This window comes from Chrysoperla carnea, chromosome 2 (assembly GCF_905475395.1).
Source record: "Chrysoperla carnea chromosome 2, inChrCarn1.1, whole genome shotgun sequence".
Lineage (NCBI taxonomy): Eukaryota > Metazoa > Arthropoda > Insecta > Neuroptera > Chrysopidae > Chrysoperla > Chrysoperla carnea.
In genome coordinates, this window is record NC_058338.1 from 38805572 (window position 1) to 38822960 (window position 17389).

Sequence of the window (17389 nt, forward strand, 5' to 3'; positions counted from 1 at the left end):
GCATCTAGACGGGAGTGGGTTAAGGATTTATGGAAGCTATGGACGACACCTAGAGATTTTCTTTCTACATTTTTTACAAGTTTCAATTTTAGATGAATTCATAAATTTTAAAGCAGTTTTTTTTATAATAGTACAATATCCGAATTAGGGTGGATCTTTACCCATTTGTTTACGGAATGAAAGTTATTTTTTATGAAATGATAAATATTAAAAAATCCCTATAATGGATTGCCTAGAAAAATATGGTCAAGACTACCTTCAATAAAAATATCAAAACTTCGAAAGCTTGTAAATGTTAATTTTTTTCGTGGAAAATCATATATCACCGCATTTGCAATCAAATTATCTTAATTTAGATTGGCGAGTCAATGAATTGAATATGAACAGATGAGCCTTATTACTATTAAGACTGTCCTATACACATTTTTGATTGGCGTGAAACTTTATAGTTTTTTTTTTAAGAATCTTCTTTTAAATATTCATTGGTGGGAAAAAAATTTATAAAGAAAATCGGTTTTCCAGATAACAATAGTAACGGTTACGATTGAATTTCTAGCACTGCGATTATACCCTTTACTTTATCGATTTCATTATATCGATTATATCCCTTTAATTTTTCGAATCAAAAATGTATATAGAACAGCTTTAACCTGTAAAAAACGACAATATTGAAAAAAGACGCAGACAACTCAGCTGCTATATATTCCTTATGGTTTTGATTTCGAGTAGACCAATAGACCAAAAGTCGTTAGACATGCAAGTTAGTAAAAATTCCAAAAAAATTTACTTTTGATATTTTCTCTAAAAGTAGTCATTTTTTAGTAATAACAGGAATATTTTACATTTCATAAAAAATAACTTTCATTCGGTAAAAAGATGGCTGAAGGCCGTGCCTAATTCGGTTCTTAGACTAAAACAAGTGTAAAATTTAATTTTCAAAATTGTACTTTCTTTCACTTTTCCGTACCGTATTGAGTAAAGTAATTAAGTAAGCCAACTTTTTCCAATGATGGCAATGTCAAATTCAAAAATTGTTAATGTGTTCTTCAATAATTAACTGGATAAATATTGAGTTTTTGGTGTTTCTAAAGTTTTAATTGGTAATATATTTAATTATCTTTGTATTGGTATTTGGTGGAGGGTCATACAATCGAGTCTAGTTGGTCAGTGCCTTAATCCGGGGCTGTTGTATATAGTAAGTTTCTTATCTGAGAAGATGTATTTTATTATCATTGTCAAAGATATAAAAGTTGTTTATGTGTAGTTTATTAATAAAATGTGGTTTGTGATTTATTTTTGATTATGGACTGCAAGCCTACATAGATTTTATGCAAACCTACCGCAACGTCTCGACTACATAGAGGTAGTAGCCTTGATCGCCATTTAATTGGAATTTTTTAGAATGGCTTGTTCTGGAAAGAGCTTTATAAGTTGTTTAAGCATAAACAGTAAAGGTAACATTTGCAGCAAGATCAAGTAAAAGAATGACCGAAAAAAGAAAGAAAGAATCATGAATCGGATTTATAACATAGTCCATCCCTCCCCGTTGATCTTCGATACAGTGAATGACTCTATGTATTTCGGGGGATATATGACTAATAAAGAAGCGATTCCGATTTTCGGCATATTTTAAATCAAGTTTTTTTTTATACCTGCCTAATCATTTTATATTTAATGGTGATTTATCCAGGAAAAGAAGTATTTTTACTTCAAATTTTTTTAGCCATAACGCTATAATTAAATATTAAAAACCTAATCAAATGAAACATTTTTTTTTGTTTTGTTCTGCAAAAAAATTTCTCTTTTAAAATTAATATGTGGTATGTTTTGTATAAGAATCAGAAGTTTCTTGGGGTGCCCGAACATTAATGAATAAAAATTGTGTTTTGAGGTCATCTTGATGCCGTACTTATTATATTTTATAGATAACTAATTTTTAATAAATATTAGGTACGCTCCTGTGTTTGTTTGCATTTTTTTCTGTGTATGTTGTAGCATGTCAAATTTTAAAACTTCATACAAAAATTACGAATAAACAAAATTGCTTGCTATTTTGTATGGAGCTACACACATTGAGAAATTTATCTAATTTCGGTCAATAAACCGTTGAATACTTACGTAATCTTTGAATCGATTCCTGAAAGCAAGAACTGAGAAATTATTGACTAAGAACAAAAAAAGGTGTGGTAATGTTTTTTGGGTTCATGTACGTTAGTTTCGTTACTCCACCATAACTTCTAAAAAAATACCTGAACGTATTTAGATGTACCGTTAGAATCCTTACATCACCCTAGGTGACACAGGTGGCTGCATATGGCACCATTTTAAAAATGAGTTTAAAAAAAAATACTTTTTTAAGCAAAGGCAACTTCTTATACATATCTATTGATAATACTGATAATTGTGGCAACATAATAAATAGATAATGGTTTTAAAATAAAACTTGTTACTAAATTTTGAAATAAAAAATATTATAATCATATATAACCTGCCAAAAACTGTTATTCAAAGCGAAGTGTCACTCATTGACTCGCTAATAACAAAACTAAACAAGCCGTGGATAGAGTCTAGCGCGACCCTTGAGGTTCACACAAATAACTTCTTTTCGGATGATATTGCTGTTATTACGCTTCGATTGGCACCTTAACGAAGTCGATATCAGTTTTTGTTAGCGCAATATCGGCCAGAAAAAAAATTAAAAACAAATCTCGCCCGATTCAAAACGACTCGACCGAATGTTTGATATTTTCGGATTATATTGCCGTAAATACGCTTCGATCGGTACCTCAAAGAAGTCGATATCATTTTTTGTTCGCGCGATATGGGCGACGAGAAAAATGATCATTGAAGTAGGCAAACATGAAATGTAAAGATATGTTGAAAATTTCGATTTAGAAAATCGGACACATTACAATAACTTCCTACAGTGGGAAATTAATATATAAAAAAATTGATATTATAGTCGGGTACCACTTAGATTAAAATTCTCCAGAACCGGTCCTCCGACTGTAATGACAATTTTATTTATCTGTTTAGTCAGTAATTAAATGAATGACCTTTCGTTTTGTATGTACAGATTAATTAATAAAAGTTGTTTTTACTTTTTAGTCCGTTTTGTGGCTGGGCAGCCGTGTTTTTAATTTTAAATTATTTATTTTTATAAGCGATATATATCTTGTAACACATGTAGGTAAATAGAAATGATTATGAAAAGGAAAATATGACGATGACCTTTGAACTTTTACCGACTGTAATGCATAAAATAATTTTGAAGTAAATAAAATATCTACCACATAAACATATATAAAATTATCAACAATTTTACCATCAATTATTTATTAGTCATGAGTCTGTATTTGCTAGTCAAATGAAGGTTTTATTTATAAATGATAATAAATTGCCCCTTATCTTAAATCATAAAATTTTCAGAATGATAATAATTTGTGCAGTTGTAAAATAAAACATGCCATTAAAATTCTACCTTTATATTAAAAAAAATCAGATTCTTATTTCGAAAATTCGATAAATAATTCCAAATATATAATTAAAATATAAATTTCAATTTGTAATTTTTTATAAAAACTGAACTGTGCGAAATTTGCAGAAATTAATATTTTTCATATTGGGAAGAAAAAAAAAGATATATATATATATATATATATATATATATATATATATATATATATATATATATATATATATATATATATATATTCAAATATGGTGGGAGCGATGGGAAAATCAGGATGCCAACCTTACCATTACCAGTTTTCTTAAAATGAAATAATAGTTCTCGAAAATTGAAATAATAATAAATCGTTTTCATTTTCATTTTTGAAAAATGATTAAAGTAATTATGCTCCTTATCCGTTTTTCACTAAAAAAATAAAGATATTTTCTTCTTTATAATTTTCAATCGAAAATTCAAAATGGAATTATCTCCATCGTCATACATGAGAAAATAGAAATAAGAATCTACCTCATTTTTAATTTCTAGAAAAATGGAATATATTTATGCAAACATTATTGATTGACGTCGATCTCTGTACAATATTCCTAAAACATCAATAACTCTTTACAATAATTTATTGCCTACTTCAATGATCATCTGTTGTGTAAATAAATTTGCGAGCAATAAAATTAAACTTCCTTTAATTTTATTTATATTTATTAAAAAAACAATTGAAAACAAACAATTGACTGAGTTAATTGTTAAAATACCATGTACTACCATTTACGAACTCGACCTCACTTTTATATCCTGAGAAAGCTGTAAAAATTTCAGCTTGATATCATTTTTCGTTTTTGAGTTATCGAGTTGACAGACGGACGGACGGACGGACAACCGGAAATGGACAAATTAGATGATTCTATGAACACCTATACCAAAATTATTTTCGTAGCATCAATATTTTTAAGCGTTACAAACTTGGGACTAAACTGAATATACTATGTATATTTCATATTTACATGGTATAAAAAATAAATCTTATCCTGTATTTATACTGAAAATTGACATCATAATGAATATATACTTTTATAAAGTAAACTATAACATATACGGATATAATTTTATTGAAGATTCTCTATCCACTTGTTTTCTTATAAATTTCGACTCCATTTCACATACACTCACTATTATGATGCATTTTAACAAACAAAATCATCAAAAACATTTCTAAAAACAAAAAAATAATAATTAAAAACATCCAAAACTCGATTGCGTTCAGCTCAAATCTTCCTAATAATGGGCCCCGTCTGTTAAAGTGGCTATGTAAACTACTGAACTTGTTTCTTTCTTTTCAGACTTTATTTAACGCAGTCGGGTTTTTAATTATATATTTTATTTTTTATTTAATGTCCCGACACTAAAAAAAAGCTTCTTTCTTATCAAAAGCACTATATTAAAAATTAACACCGTACAATATCATACAAATTCATTGAACTGGTTGTACAATTCGTACGATTCCTCAAGGTACCAAAACATTTCCTTTAAACATAAAAGCCCCTCTGCAAGACCAGTGACATTAAATTACTCACGGACGTAGAAACCTCGAAATATATTTGGTTATCCTAAGACACGGTTTTAGTCTTAAATTTAAATTATAGTTTAATAAAATTAAAATAACTATTTTTTAAATATGTGGGCAAATGAATTTTTATGATAGAGTAAAATGCAATGTCAGTAAAAGATACCCTTACCCTTTGGCTGTTGAGCCCGTGGCCACTACTTAGCTACGACTATGTCTATTATACTGTAAAAATAAATATTGTTTAAATACTCTATTGGTTTAAATAAAAAAAGTTATCATTGTATTGTCAACGGGTTTTCCATTTCTGGTTATAATAAAAGTACATTAAATCAGAAAAATATTTTTAATAAAGTTGTACTTTCCTTGAAATATCAGCGGGGTGGTGTTTTCTAGTTATGAGCTTGATCTGTGAAGTTTAGAGAATTAAAATGTGTCGACAAAAATTATTCAGTTTTTACTGCAGTTTGCTCATTTTTCTAAACATATGTGTAAAGATTAGGGGCGATGATGCTAACAGTTTCGAGCATAAACGGCAAGTGGAAATGGAATATTATCGTAACTTGGTAGATTTTTATACTTTACAATCGGATGTAGTTAAAAGTGAACAATGTAAAATTGATTGTGAACTATATCGAAAAGCATTTTACAATAAAGAAATGTGGGCCATAGGAAGTAAGTTTTAATTGTTGTTTAATGCAGAAAAAAATGTTGTCATTATTAAGTTTAGAGTATAATAATTTTATCATCAAAAACATATCCAAACCTTAAGATAAGTTTCCTAAATTAACGCCAATCACACCGCTTGGAACCATATTGCCAATATTGTGCATGATTTTTTCAAGTCATGATTGTCCATATTGAATACTTAGCCTCTGTAGCAGGAAATGTAATCAGGAAAACTTAGAGTAGAACGGACAGTATGAGCTGTGCAGCAGTGATCTTAAATTGGATTGTGTACTTAGCATACCTTAAGTTTATGTACGTCATGCTAGATGATACACTACTAGACTCTTTTTTCACGCTTAGCATTTACCATATAACGGTTAGCCATACGACAATCTGTGATCATTCATTCATCAGTCGTTATCAGTCAACGAGCCGTTGTTTACTGCTACCTAGTTGACTTATATATGGTTCATTTTTCAAAGCAAATACTATTCCAGGAAAATAAGAATTGGTTCATGGTTGCTTTTTTCATTAAATTATGAAACGAGCAGTCTCTTAACTTAAAATTGTAGGTTTTTCAATTCAAAAAGGGTTATCCCGTACAAAAACACTAATTGCTCCCCTCTTATCCTTTATAAGGCAGTAAGGTAGCGCAAAATGGAGATTTTAAACTAAAATAAATATAATTTGATAAAATTTTGTATTAAAGAGTCTTCGAGGACACGAATTACGAATTACAACTATAAAATTTTATCTCATTCTATTCCTCCCCTATAATGAGACTTTTGAACAAAAATTAGTATACTTTGATAAAATATTGGCTATCAGGGTTTTCGAGAGCAGAGAATACGAATTTCAACTCAAAATTATAAAATTTTATTCACTCTCAAATCTCATCTCCTCCCCTATAATGATATTTTTCTAGCAAAATTTGAATATATTTTGATAATATGCAGGTAATAATTTTGATAATATCTCCGAAACCACATAATATGTATTCTGTTTTTCATAACTTGTGTATTTTCGGGAAAATATGACTTAACAGACTTCATAGGCATGTCAAAATAATAAAAATATTGAATTTTAATTTGGAAAAGTCTATTTTACTTATTTATAATTCACTACTGTTGTTTTTTTCTACCATTTTACAGTGTATGATTCTTCATCAAAAATGCAATCTGGTATTTTATCTGGTAATTTGGCTGAATTTGGAGATTTTAATCAATGCATTAATATAGAAGTGAATATAGAAAATGGTACAGCATTTAGAGGAAAGCATGTCTTAGTAACTTTATCAGGATACATAATGTTTACACCGTTTCCTTTCCAAATTCAACATGGACTTCCTATGGAACAATTTCCTTATTTAAATTATGTGAGTATTCATACAAAACTTCATATAAAATATGAACGCCTATAAGATCAGTGAATTTGCCCCCGAGTAATCCTTAGTTCCCATTTTAATACATTAATGTTGGAACTTTAATAAATAAAAAAGGCTCATTTTTCAATGCAAAATGCATTCTGACCTTACATAGTATAGGAAAGAAATAAAAATGACGTATAGATACATCAATTTGTTTCTTTCATCTGTTTTCTCAACGTTGAAGATTTGAAGGTTTAAAAAATTTGAAAAGCTATCGTAAAAAATTATGGTCTATAAGTTATTGTTTTTATTAAATTTTGGGTTAGTATGGGCCAATAATCACAAAAAGGGGCTGTTAAGTCCCCACTAGCGACACGGTGGGGTATTATTAGATGTTGCCTGATCGATTTTATTTTTTCGATACCAAAAAGTATTATGTCCACCTAATGCGAAACCGTTTTTGTTGCACTATTTAAGTTTTAATTTAAATGTATTTTGGTTTATTACAGATAAATAACACATTATATAATATGAAATACTACGTAACTCCTGGAGAATTTTCTCATCAGCCACGAAGACCGCTTCCCAGCCATAGATGGGCAATTTGTGTACCAGATTCATGTAATTTGGACGAAATTGTTTCACATTTAAAATTGTATATGGCTCGTGATAATTTTACAAGCATATCTGAGGCTATTGAAAATACTTTAGACAGCCAATGGGAATTAAGAGATTATGATTGGATTACGATGTATGTTAACATATGCAACTATTCTGCCTCATATCATATTTTTGGTTTTCGATAATGGAGATCATAACTCATCAATATTGGACTGTTAAGACAAAGTCATTACTTTTGCTCAAAATCTATTTAGTTACAAACTACTCGTGAGAGTAAGAACATAAAATAAACCAGCGAAGTGAAACCTATTGCCAATATTTTATTTAGACAATTCACCAATATTTTTACACTATAATCACTAATGTTGTCCAAAGTTCAATATTGACAATATGAGGCAGATTGCGTATTAAAAGCAAAAGAAAGGAAATTTTTAAAACAAAACCTTTGATATTGTTTTTAGATCGGTTTTTATCGTCATTGGTGTTCTTCTAGTAGTTCAAACGACTTACGACACTTATTTGCATTATACCAAAAAAAGTAAGTTTCTTTTTTTAAGACGTAAATTGAATTTATTCGTCTAAATAATATAATATTATATTATTAAAAGTCCTAAATCCTTTACAAAATTGAATGCCCTCAATAGACACTTCCAGTAAATTTTTCGATGTACCAAAAACACGTCGAATCGATTGTAGGGACCCAAAACATTTTTTGGACTTTAACTAACTTTTAAGACAAAAAAAAACGAGTAAAATTTTTTTTTTGGAAAGTTTTCATTACTGCAGGCACGTTTTTGATCAATATTTAGCCCAATTAAAACGGAAGGTGTTTAAGTAAAGGTTACAATGGTAAGTAAAGTGCCAAGCATAATATATCTAACATTAACTAAGTGATGGTCAAAATAAATATTTTTGTTGAAATATAAAATTGTTCTGTAAATAGACAATTAAGATTTTTTCAAATGGTGTCTAAAAACTGTTTAAAAAGTTCTTTAATATGATTTTCAGAAACTAAACATTGGTCGTTAACAGCATTCTCTGCTTTGTCAAATGGTCGACGTCTTGTAGCTACGTCAAATAGACCAGAATTGCTACCGTGTTTGGATGGAATTCGTTGTATCTGTATGGCTTGGATATTATTAGGACACGAAACGGAATCTACAATGTTCAGTTTTAACTATAATTCAAAAAATGCATTTGAAGTATGTATTCTAAAATTGTTATTTGTTGTTGAATTGTTTGTGATTAAAGTTCACTAGAGATGGCATTGCTCCATCTAAAAATTGCGTTCCTTAAATGAGAGTTAAGATAATATAATTTAGTTTTTGATTGATTGTTGGTTAGTGTATGGTCAAATAAATAGTCTGCGGCTTGGCAATAGCTGTTAATAATAATAATTTATATTGCCGGAGATACCAAACCTGTATGCAGGCCCACCAGGACACATCCCTTTATCAACTAAATTGAAAATGTAACATGCCAACACTAAACCCCCTTATTTAAACAAACGCTATGTAAGCAATCAAAAAGTAGTACATTTTCATTAAAAATAAATTTATAACAATGATAGTCTGTTAGAAATTAATTAACAAAAATTGAGAGCCAGACAAATTTTTTGAAAAATGGGTTCATTATATTTAATACGCATTGTGTAAATTTCAAGACGATATTTTGGAAAAACAACTTATTTTTTTGTCTAAATTCAAAATGTTAATTTGTTCTAGTCTGGCGGGCGTAACATGTTTTTTATATGTAATTCAGCCATTTTCACTTTATAATTTTGAGGTGTTCGATGAGTACCATTTTTTTTATGGGCTCTTGTATACTAATCTTGTTTTAAAGTAAAAAAAATAAAAAATGGTAAGCACAAAACTTTGATATAGGTACATAATTAACTCAAAATTTTGGCATAATGCATTTTCAATTTGGTTAATTAGAAGTGTAAGTGGATCTTAACTCATTCTAGGCTTTAATCGCTTATACTGTTTCATATTAACTTGGTATTATTTATTGAACTCGACTGTTTATAAAACGATCGATTTTAAATGTTTTATTTTCAATAGATGTGTCAAGCTTTTTGGTACCAATTTATATCTGTCAATCAAGTCCACCTCGATCAATTTTTCATGTTGAGTGGATTTTTAATAATGTATGGATTTTTAAGAACAAGAGAAAAAGAGCCAACATTCAATATTATCAAATTTTATGTCCGAAGATATTTAAGGTATCATCTTATAATTGCTTATAAAGCTAATCAATTAATAACTAATATGAACCATTGTCAAAATGAATTTTCCATTTAACGTTGTGTTTACCTGTTATAACAACTTTTGAGTTTTAACTGTAGGTTTGGGTTAATATAATTATCGCCGTTTTGTTTATGCTCATGGCATTTTAAATTTAATTTCTGTTATTTTGGAAGGTATAATATTAAGCTTGTTTAATCCGGTAATAAAGTGCTTAAAAATAAACCAATGAGGTTTGTGTGCCGTGATTGTCATAGGCTTAGCTCTTACTTCATAAGCTTAGCAGATCATGGACATGCGAAAGAAAACAAATATATATATACTAGCGGTCCCGATAGACGTTGTCCTGTCCCGTAAAAACGTAACTCCAATTCATTAATACCTATACTACGTTTCGCCTGTCCGCTAAACCCATCCCGCTAAACCCCAATTTAACTCCTATTTATTGGAGTGGCCTGACCTTCGACCTTTGGCCTGGTCTTTGATAGTAGAGCTCGCTGCGCTCGCATATGGCTCTAATAAATGCCTATTGACAATACCTGAATACTATTAAAAATACATAGTACACATAGTATACATAATGTGATATGATTTATATGCGCTCCCACCATTTAATGAAATTTCATTTTTTTGGTACGGAGCCCTCAAAAACAGTTGTACTGGACCAAATTGTGAATCTAAACCATTCTCGAATCAACTTGAACTCACACAAAAAATTTCATCAAAATCGGTCCAGCCGTCTAGGAGGAGTTCAATTACATACACACGCACACAAGAAATATATATATTAAGATATATAAAATATATTCTGAAGCTGTAAAGCTCTTAATTTAATTTTGTGATTAAAGTTTTCAAAATTAGACAATAATTTTTAATTGTACAAACTTTAATTTTACTAAAAGAAAACAAAATTAAGTTTTTAGTGAGCTATCTTCATTGGCCTATATAAAAATTTGGCAGTGTGATTGAGGCTTTAGAAATAGTAATATGGGTGACCAATGGAAAAATTTATTTTTTATTTTATAACTGAAAAGAGCTTGTAAAACCAATTTCTTTATTTTTTAATTTTATAACTGAATAAAGCTTATAAAATCAATTTAATTTTGGCGCTTCCACTTTATTGAAATTGTTTTTTTGTAATGAAGCTCCATGATCATACGAATTTTTCTCGGTCCAATTATATCTATTTAAAGTAAAACTAGAGAGTCTCTTCAGTACACTAATAATAGTTAATCCCTGCATTCATATTAACACTCTAAGCCAGTGTAAAATACACATAATTTATTCTTATTTATGGGAGTTGTGTGTTACAAGGTGATTTCTGTAACAATTCTGCTAAAGGCTCCGGTGTCACCTATTGACAGGTATACTGCGTTTCACCTTATGTCGTACTACAGAATGGGTATGATTGTGTAAGAGCCTGTAGTGCTTTTGGTACGCATGAACTTATACACCCCTGCTTGCATATTAAAATCACTTTGTAAATCTGCTTTAAAAACATTCTGTTACGCATTTTTATAGTGCATCGTGTTACTTTTATATTTAATTTTTAGGCTGACACCATCGTTAATCGCAGCTATCTTATGTCACATCTCAATAATACGCTTGATAGGAACTGGACCAATGTACCAAACATCAATGAAAGGTTTAGATATTAATTGTAGAAATAATTGGTGGCAATCACTGCTATATGTTTCAAATTATGTAGATACTTATAAAATAGTAAGACATTTGATTATAATTTTTTTGCACATATTCCAATGATGAATAATGATGTTTTTAAAAATTTTGACTTTCATATTTTACAGTGTGTTCCTCAATCTTGGTATCTGTGTGTTGATACACAACTACAATGGCTATCACCTTTGTTGTTGTTACCTGTGGTATGGTGGAAAAAGTGCGCTTATTATCTTTTCGGAATATTAGCGATAGTTGGAACAGGTGTTGTATGGTATATCGCTTATGACAACAAACTCATACCCAATGCGTAAGTTAATTTGAATCTGGGCTTTCTTATTTGCCACAACTTTTGTATTTCTTTATTTAAATACAGGGAACCGTCAGAATATTTGGCGCTGTATCATACGGCGACACATTGCCGCATTACTCCTTGGGTTATGGGACACGCATTGGCATACTTTATTTATCAAAATAGAAATAAGAAATTCAACATTCCAATGGTATACATTAATTACAGACTTAAATAAATAAAATTTTAAATATTTTATATCATTGATTATGTTTTAGTGGTTGGCAACTTTATTATGGGTTTTAGCACTTTCACTTGGCGCTTATGCAACATTTGGAATGTATCCAATTGGTCTACCAGACTACGAATATAATCGACCTTATATGTCATATTATATGGCGATGTCAACTTTGTTCTATTGTTTGGCCTCCTCTTGGATTATTTTCGCATGTATATTTAATTATGGAGGTAAGATACTAGTTGGATAAAAAAATTATCCAAGTAAAAGTTTTCTATGGGAAGGAGGTCAAAAAGTCAATCAAATGCTCAATGCACCTTGACTTACCTTCAATACGTTGACTTGCAGTTTATTTTGAAATAAATTTCCGTAGAGTTCATAATTTGAGCAGAAACTGAGGACATAAGAGACATGCTCAGAAAGTCGTCGTTTATAAAAAATTTTCGTTGACAAAATTAAAGGCCTCTGTGTGAAGACCTCCTATGCGTAGAACATATAAGAACTCCTGAAGATAATTTTGGGTTGATTTTTAAAACTTCTGATGTACAAAAACTTGCGAAGTTTCAGTTTATTGAGTACTGATAGCCCAAGTCTTAAAGATCATGTTAACCTTACTTAATTGGGATTTTGAACCAAATTTCTTTGACAAAAATGGAAAGATCATATATAAGTTTTATAACAAAACTGTTTTTGGTTGGTTCTTTTACAATGTTCTAATATTCCTTTACCTTTTATCAGTTACCAGCTTGAGTTATTTCGTCGACTCCCTGTCTTACTATCTCTATTTTCAGCATTCAAAAGGGCGGGATGTATTCTGCCATTCCATTTGTTCTGTACTCATAAAAGTCAATGCGAAAGTATATAGCCGTTGAAAGATGAGGCAAAATTCATTTAGGATGCAATTTTGTATTTATGTCGTTATTATTTTTAGGTATTATGAATTGGTTCCTATCCTTACCAATGTGGCAGGTGCTATCTAAATTATCATATGCTATGTTTTTAACACATTTTGCGCTTCAAATGGCTTTTCATGCAACAATTAAAACACCGACATGGTTTTCAAAGATTAATTTGGTTTGTAACTACATTCATGCGTTAAATTTTTTAAAAGTAATTTCTAAATGCTTATTTCTGATTGTAGTTTTACAGTTTCTGTGGTTTAACTGGAACTACATTAGTTGTTGCACTGATCTGGACTTTATCGTTCGAAATGCCATTTATGGTAATTGACGCACAAGTGTTCAGAAAAAGTAAGTTTTCATTAACATTAATTTCAGATTGCAATATTTACTTGAAGTTCTGTTAATAACATGTTTTTGTTTTCTTATTTATAGATGTTTCTAAATCAGGTGAGATTGCTTTTTGTTGTACCTACTGTTTTGTAATTTAAAAAAATCTATCTGTCTTTAATAACCTTCAATGATTGATATTCCTCAAGTAAAAATTTCTTCGATATTGTTTAAGAATTTTTGAAGCATATTTCGTTATAATTTAATTTAACAGATATGCGATTTAAGACATAACTTCAAACTTTACGGTTTGGATTCGCTTCATAATCGATGAGTTTACCTGAATTTATAATTAAATATCTGTTTCATTATTCAGTTATTGTTCGCGAATCATGACTAATGTTTAATTAATTCTTACAGCACCTCAAAATCAAATGACATTACCAACTATAGCAGTTCCAAAAAATGAAAGTGCGAGTAGCAATAATGGAAATGGATCTAGTTTATAATATTATTATAATTATTAGGTTTTTAAATTAAAGTGTATTATTTTATATTTATTGAATATTACTGTATAACAATCGTAGTCGTAACAATTGTACTCTACAGACATCATGAAATGAAGTTGCAGAGGACACTTTCAAATTAAACAACTTACTTATAATAGTTTATTATTATTATTAGTTCAAATATTAATTTTCAAAATAAAAAATCTGTGAATGTTTTTATGAGAAATAATTTTTTCTTATTTTTGTGAAAGGAATCTCACAATCAATTAAAAATAATTATTTATTTATTATCTTAATTATATTTCATGGTAAGTCTTCGTTAATGGGTTTATATAAATTTTTTTCTTACTTTTGTGCAAGCAATCCTTCCTAAATTTAGTTTATAATAATGAAATTAATGTACTTATGTACCCCTTGAAATTCACATCTTAAGCGCGGCAGTGGTATTTTAGTTTCCAAAATGAGTTCGCGCAAACAATCGGTCATTTTAAAATTAATTGATTGTTTTCAATATCTTGTGTAATTAATTTGAAGGTAATAAAATTAAATTACCAATTTCTTTCATTTTTATATATTTATTAAAAAAATAAATAAACTTTATGTTGTGTTAACACTGAAAATTGATATCATAATGAAATTAATAATAGTCTAGTAAATGAAGCAAATCCAGATTTTATTTTTCGGTACAAATATGTTTTTATGGAATTCCTTGAAGAATGTTAAATCGATTATTGTATACGATCAGTTTTATTTTCAAGTTAAATATGATTGATAATAAATAATTCAAGGTTCTCGTATCATGTCTATAGTTTACTCTAATCAAGATCGTTTCTTAGGTCTAGTTTACTCTAAGAAATAGGACGGATTTTACAACTACTGAAGAAATACTACTCATTAAATATTCATTTTATTGTTATCGACTTAAGAAATTTATCGGATACTCCCGATTTATGATTTGGTTTGAACTATATCTACTGACATTTAATTGGAGATTGTGAAGAAAAACTACAAATATCGGGGCATCAAAGATTGGCGAATACTTCGTAATTATCCTTTTAATTAAAAACTTTTCTTGGTAGGATTGGCAGCGTTAAATTTTTTTTACATTAATTTCATTTTTTTTACGTTTTGTACTAATTTTTTCCTTATCAATTGATTTCATCATGAAAACACCTTGCCTCTATCAAAATAGCTTTTCACACTCAATCAAAACGACATTCTAACTGATTATAAAAATAAAGATAAATTAGTATGGCATTACCTAGGAACGCAGAAAAATCTAATTAATGTTAATGCTGTTGCATCACGCAGTTTTGCTACATGTAAGAGTGAGATTTAGCCCCAAGAAAAAGTAATTTAGTCCTGAAGAAAATTTTTTAATTGCTTCATTTGCTGCACTAAGTAAAATAATAAACTAAGTAAATTACAAAAATTATTAATATCTTTGAATGTCCTATATCCCAAGTCCTATTCTATGTACAAAGGACAAGATAACCAAGTTAATTGTTTAAATATCTTGCATGTATTTTGTAATTATTTTCAATTTTTGAGTTATTTATAATTATTAAAATTTGCATATTATAGAAAATACATTACTAACACAAATAAGAAAATACAGCTTGTTTGACAAACTTCTCGATATTTTGGGGGTATCAAAGCTTTGATTAAAACACACATTTTAGCCCGAAATGAAAGTATCTAAATTCTTAGATTTCGAGAAACGGGAAAAAAATTGTTAATTTTCAAACAATCTTTTTGAGATTCCTTCAAAATTTATACTAAAGACTGTTAATCTTCGAGAAATTTAATAAAAAAATTTTGGAACAAATATGTTAAAACTTTATAATCGTATATTTTGAGAAGGAAAAGTATTTGACCTCATGTTTATATGACTTTTTTCTGACAATTTTGCGTGAAGATTATTCACTAAGTATTATATCACTCTGTAATTTGAAAACGAATGTTTTGATGTCCCATAGACCCTCAAAAACACAGGAAAAAATAATGATATATATAAGATGACTTTATTCACTTGGTATTTAACATGATTTTATTAGCATGACGTGTATCTATATAATGAATGTAATGAAATTTTCCACTATTGTTTTTAACTATTTTTGACAAAAATAAAATAATACGGTATAATTTTTTTGAAATTACCTACCTATAACAAAATGAGGAAGGTATAATCAAATAAGAGATAGAACATTGCCAACTCCTTTAATACTTTCTTTAGTCAAATTCATAAAGTATAGCTCGAAACAGACATCTAATACTTCAAAAAATGTATTATAACGTTAAGCTCAAGGAACAGTGAGTTTGTTTCTATTATGCTTTACATTCAGTTAAAAAAAATTGATAACATGGATCAAGCCCCGAAGTATTTTGTATCATTGTATTGTTAACGGGTTTTCCGTTTCTTGTTATAATAAAAGTGCATTAAATCAGAAAAAAATTTTTAATTAAGTTGTATTTTCATTGAAATATCAGCGGGGTGGTGCTTTCTAGTTATTAGCTTGATGTGTGAAGTTAAATTGTGAAGAGAAACAAAATGTGCCGAAAAAAAATGTTCAATTTTTACTGCAGTTTTCTAATTTTTCTAAACATATTTGTAAAGATTAGGGGCGATGATGTTAACACTATCGAGCACCAACGGCAAGCGGAAATGGAATATTATCGTTATTTGGTAGATTTTTATACTTTACAATCGGATGTAGTTAAAAGTGAACAATGTAAAATTGATTGTGAACTATATCGAAAAGCATTTTACAATAAAGAAATGTGGGCCATAGGAAGTAAGTTTTTAATGTTGTTTAATGCAGAAAAAAATTTTGTCATTCTTAAAAGTTTTGAGCTTCATATTTTTAGGATCAAAAACATATCAAAAGCTTAAGATTAGTTTCTGAAATTAACGCCAATCAAGCCGCTTGAAACACAATTTAAGTAATGTTTTTCACATACTTAAACTATTGCAAACTATGCCAATATTGTGTTTGAGGATTTTTTTCTAATCATGATCGTCCGTCCATATTGAATACTTAGCCTCTGTATCTGGAAATGTATTCAGGATAAATGCCAACCAATTCCTTTTTGACATTTAACATTTATCGTTTAACGGGCAGCCAAACGACAATCTGTGATCGTTCATTCATCAGTCACCGAACCGTGTACTATAATCTGCTGGTCTGATATATTGTTCATTTTTCATACACACTCATTTTGAAAGTAAACAGTCTTATCTTGATTCCAATAATAAAAATTCAAACATTTTAAAATATATCGGTCGGCAAATAGATGACCAGTCATTATTTTTAAAAAAAATTTTAACATTTTTAAATAAATAAATAATATTTTTTAAAGTACATGCTTTTATTGAAATAGAAAAAATTTATCCACACTTTAATGATAACTTTCATCTACGGTATATCAGATACAGGAAAACTGTTAATGCGAAAGTTTTTCATATTGAAAGTGTATTGAAGACCTTGATTTTGAAGTTCCGTTAAAGATAT

At 29.0% G+C, this 17389-nt stretch overlaps 1 protein-coding gene across 1 annotated transcript; it reads left to right on the top strand.

The window, feature by feature from the left end:
• Window positions 1–5575: 5575 nt before the first annotated feature.
• On the top strand, window positions 5576–13877 carry LOC123292677 (O-acyltransferase like protein-like). The gene is made up of 13 exons (XM_044873390.1): window positions 5576–5705; window positions 6851–7074; window positions 7635–7816; window positions 8148–8224; window positions 8695–8851; window positions 11486–11654; window positions 11741–11919; window positions 11986–12112; window positions 12180–12369; window positions 13071–13213; window positions 13281–13389; window positions 13474–13488; window positions 13789–13877. The coding sequence occupies exons 1-13, from the start codon at window positions 5576–5578 to the stop codon at window positions 13875–13877; spliced, it is 1791 nt and encodes a 596-aa protein (XP_044729325.1).
• Window positions 13878–17389: the final 3512 nt, after the last annotated feature.

What these genes read in the sequence shown, in the direction of transcription:
- LOC123292677 (XM_044873390.1), top strand. Translation starts at nt 5,576, where the DNA reads ATGGAATATTATCGTAACTTGGTAGATTTTTATACTTTACAATCGGAT. An exon ending in AGAAATGTGGGCCATAGGAA is followed by an intron (nt 5,706 to 6,850) that starts GTAAGTTTTAAT and finishes ACCATTTTACAG; the next exon opens with TGTATGATTCTTCATCAAAA. An exon ending in GATTATGATTGGATTACGAT is followed by an intron (nt 7,817 to 8,147) that starts GTATGTTAACAT and finishes TATTGTTTTTAG; the next exon opens with ATCGGTTTTTATCGTCATTG.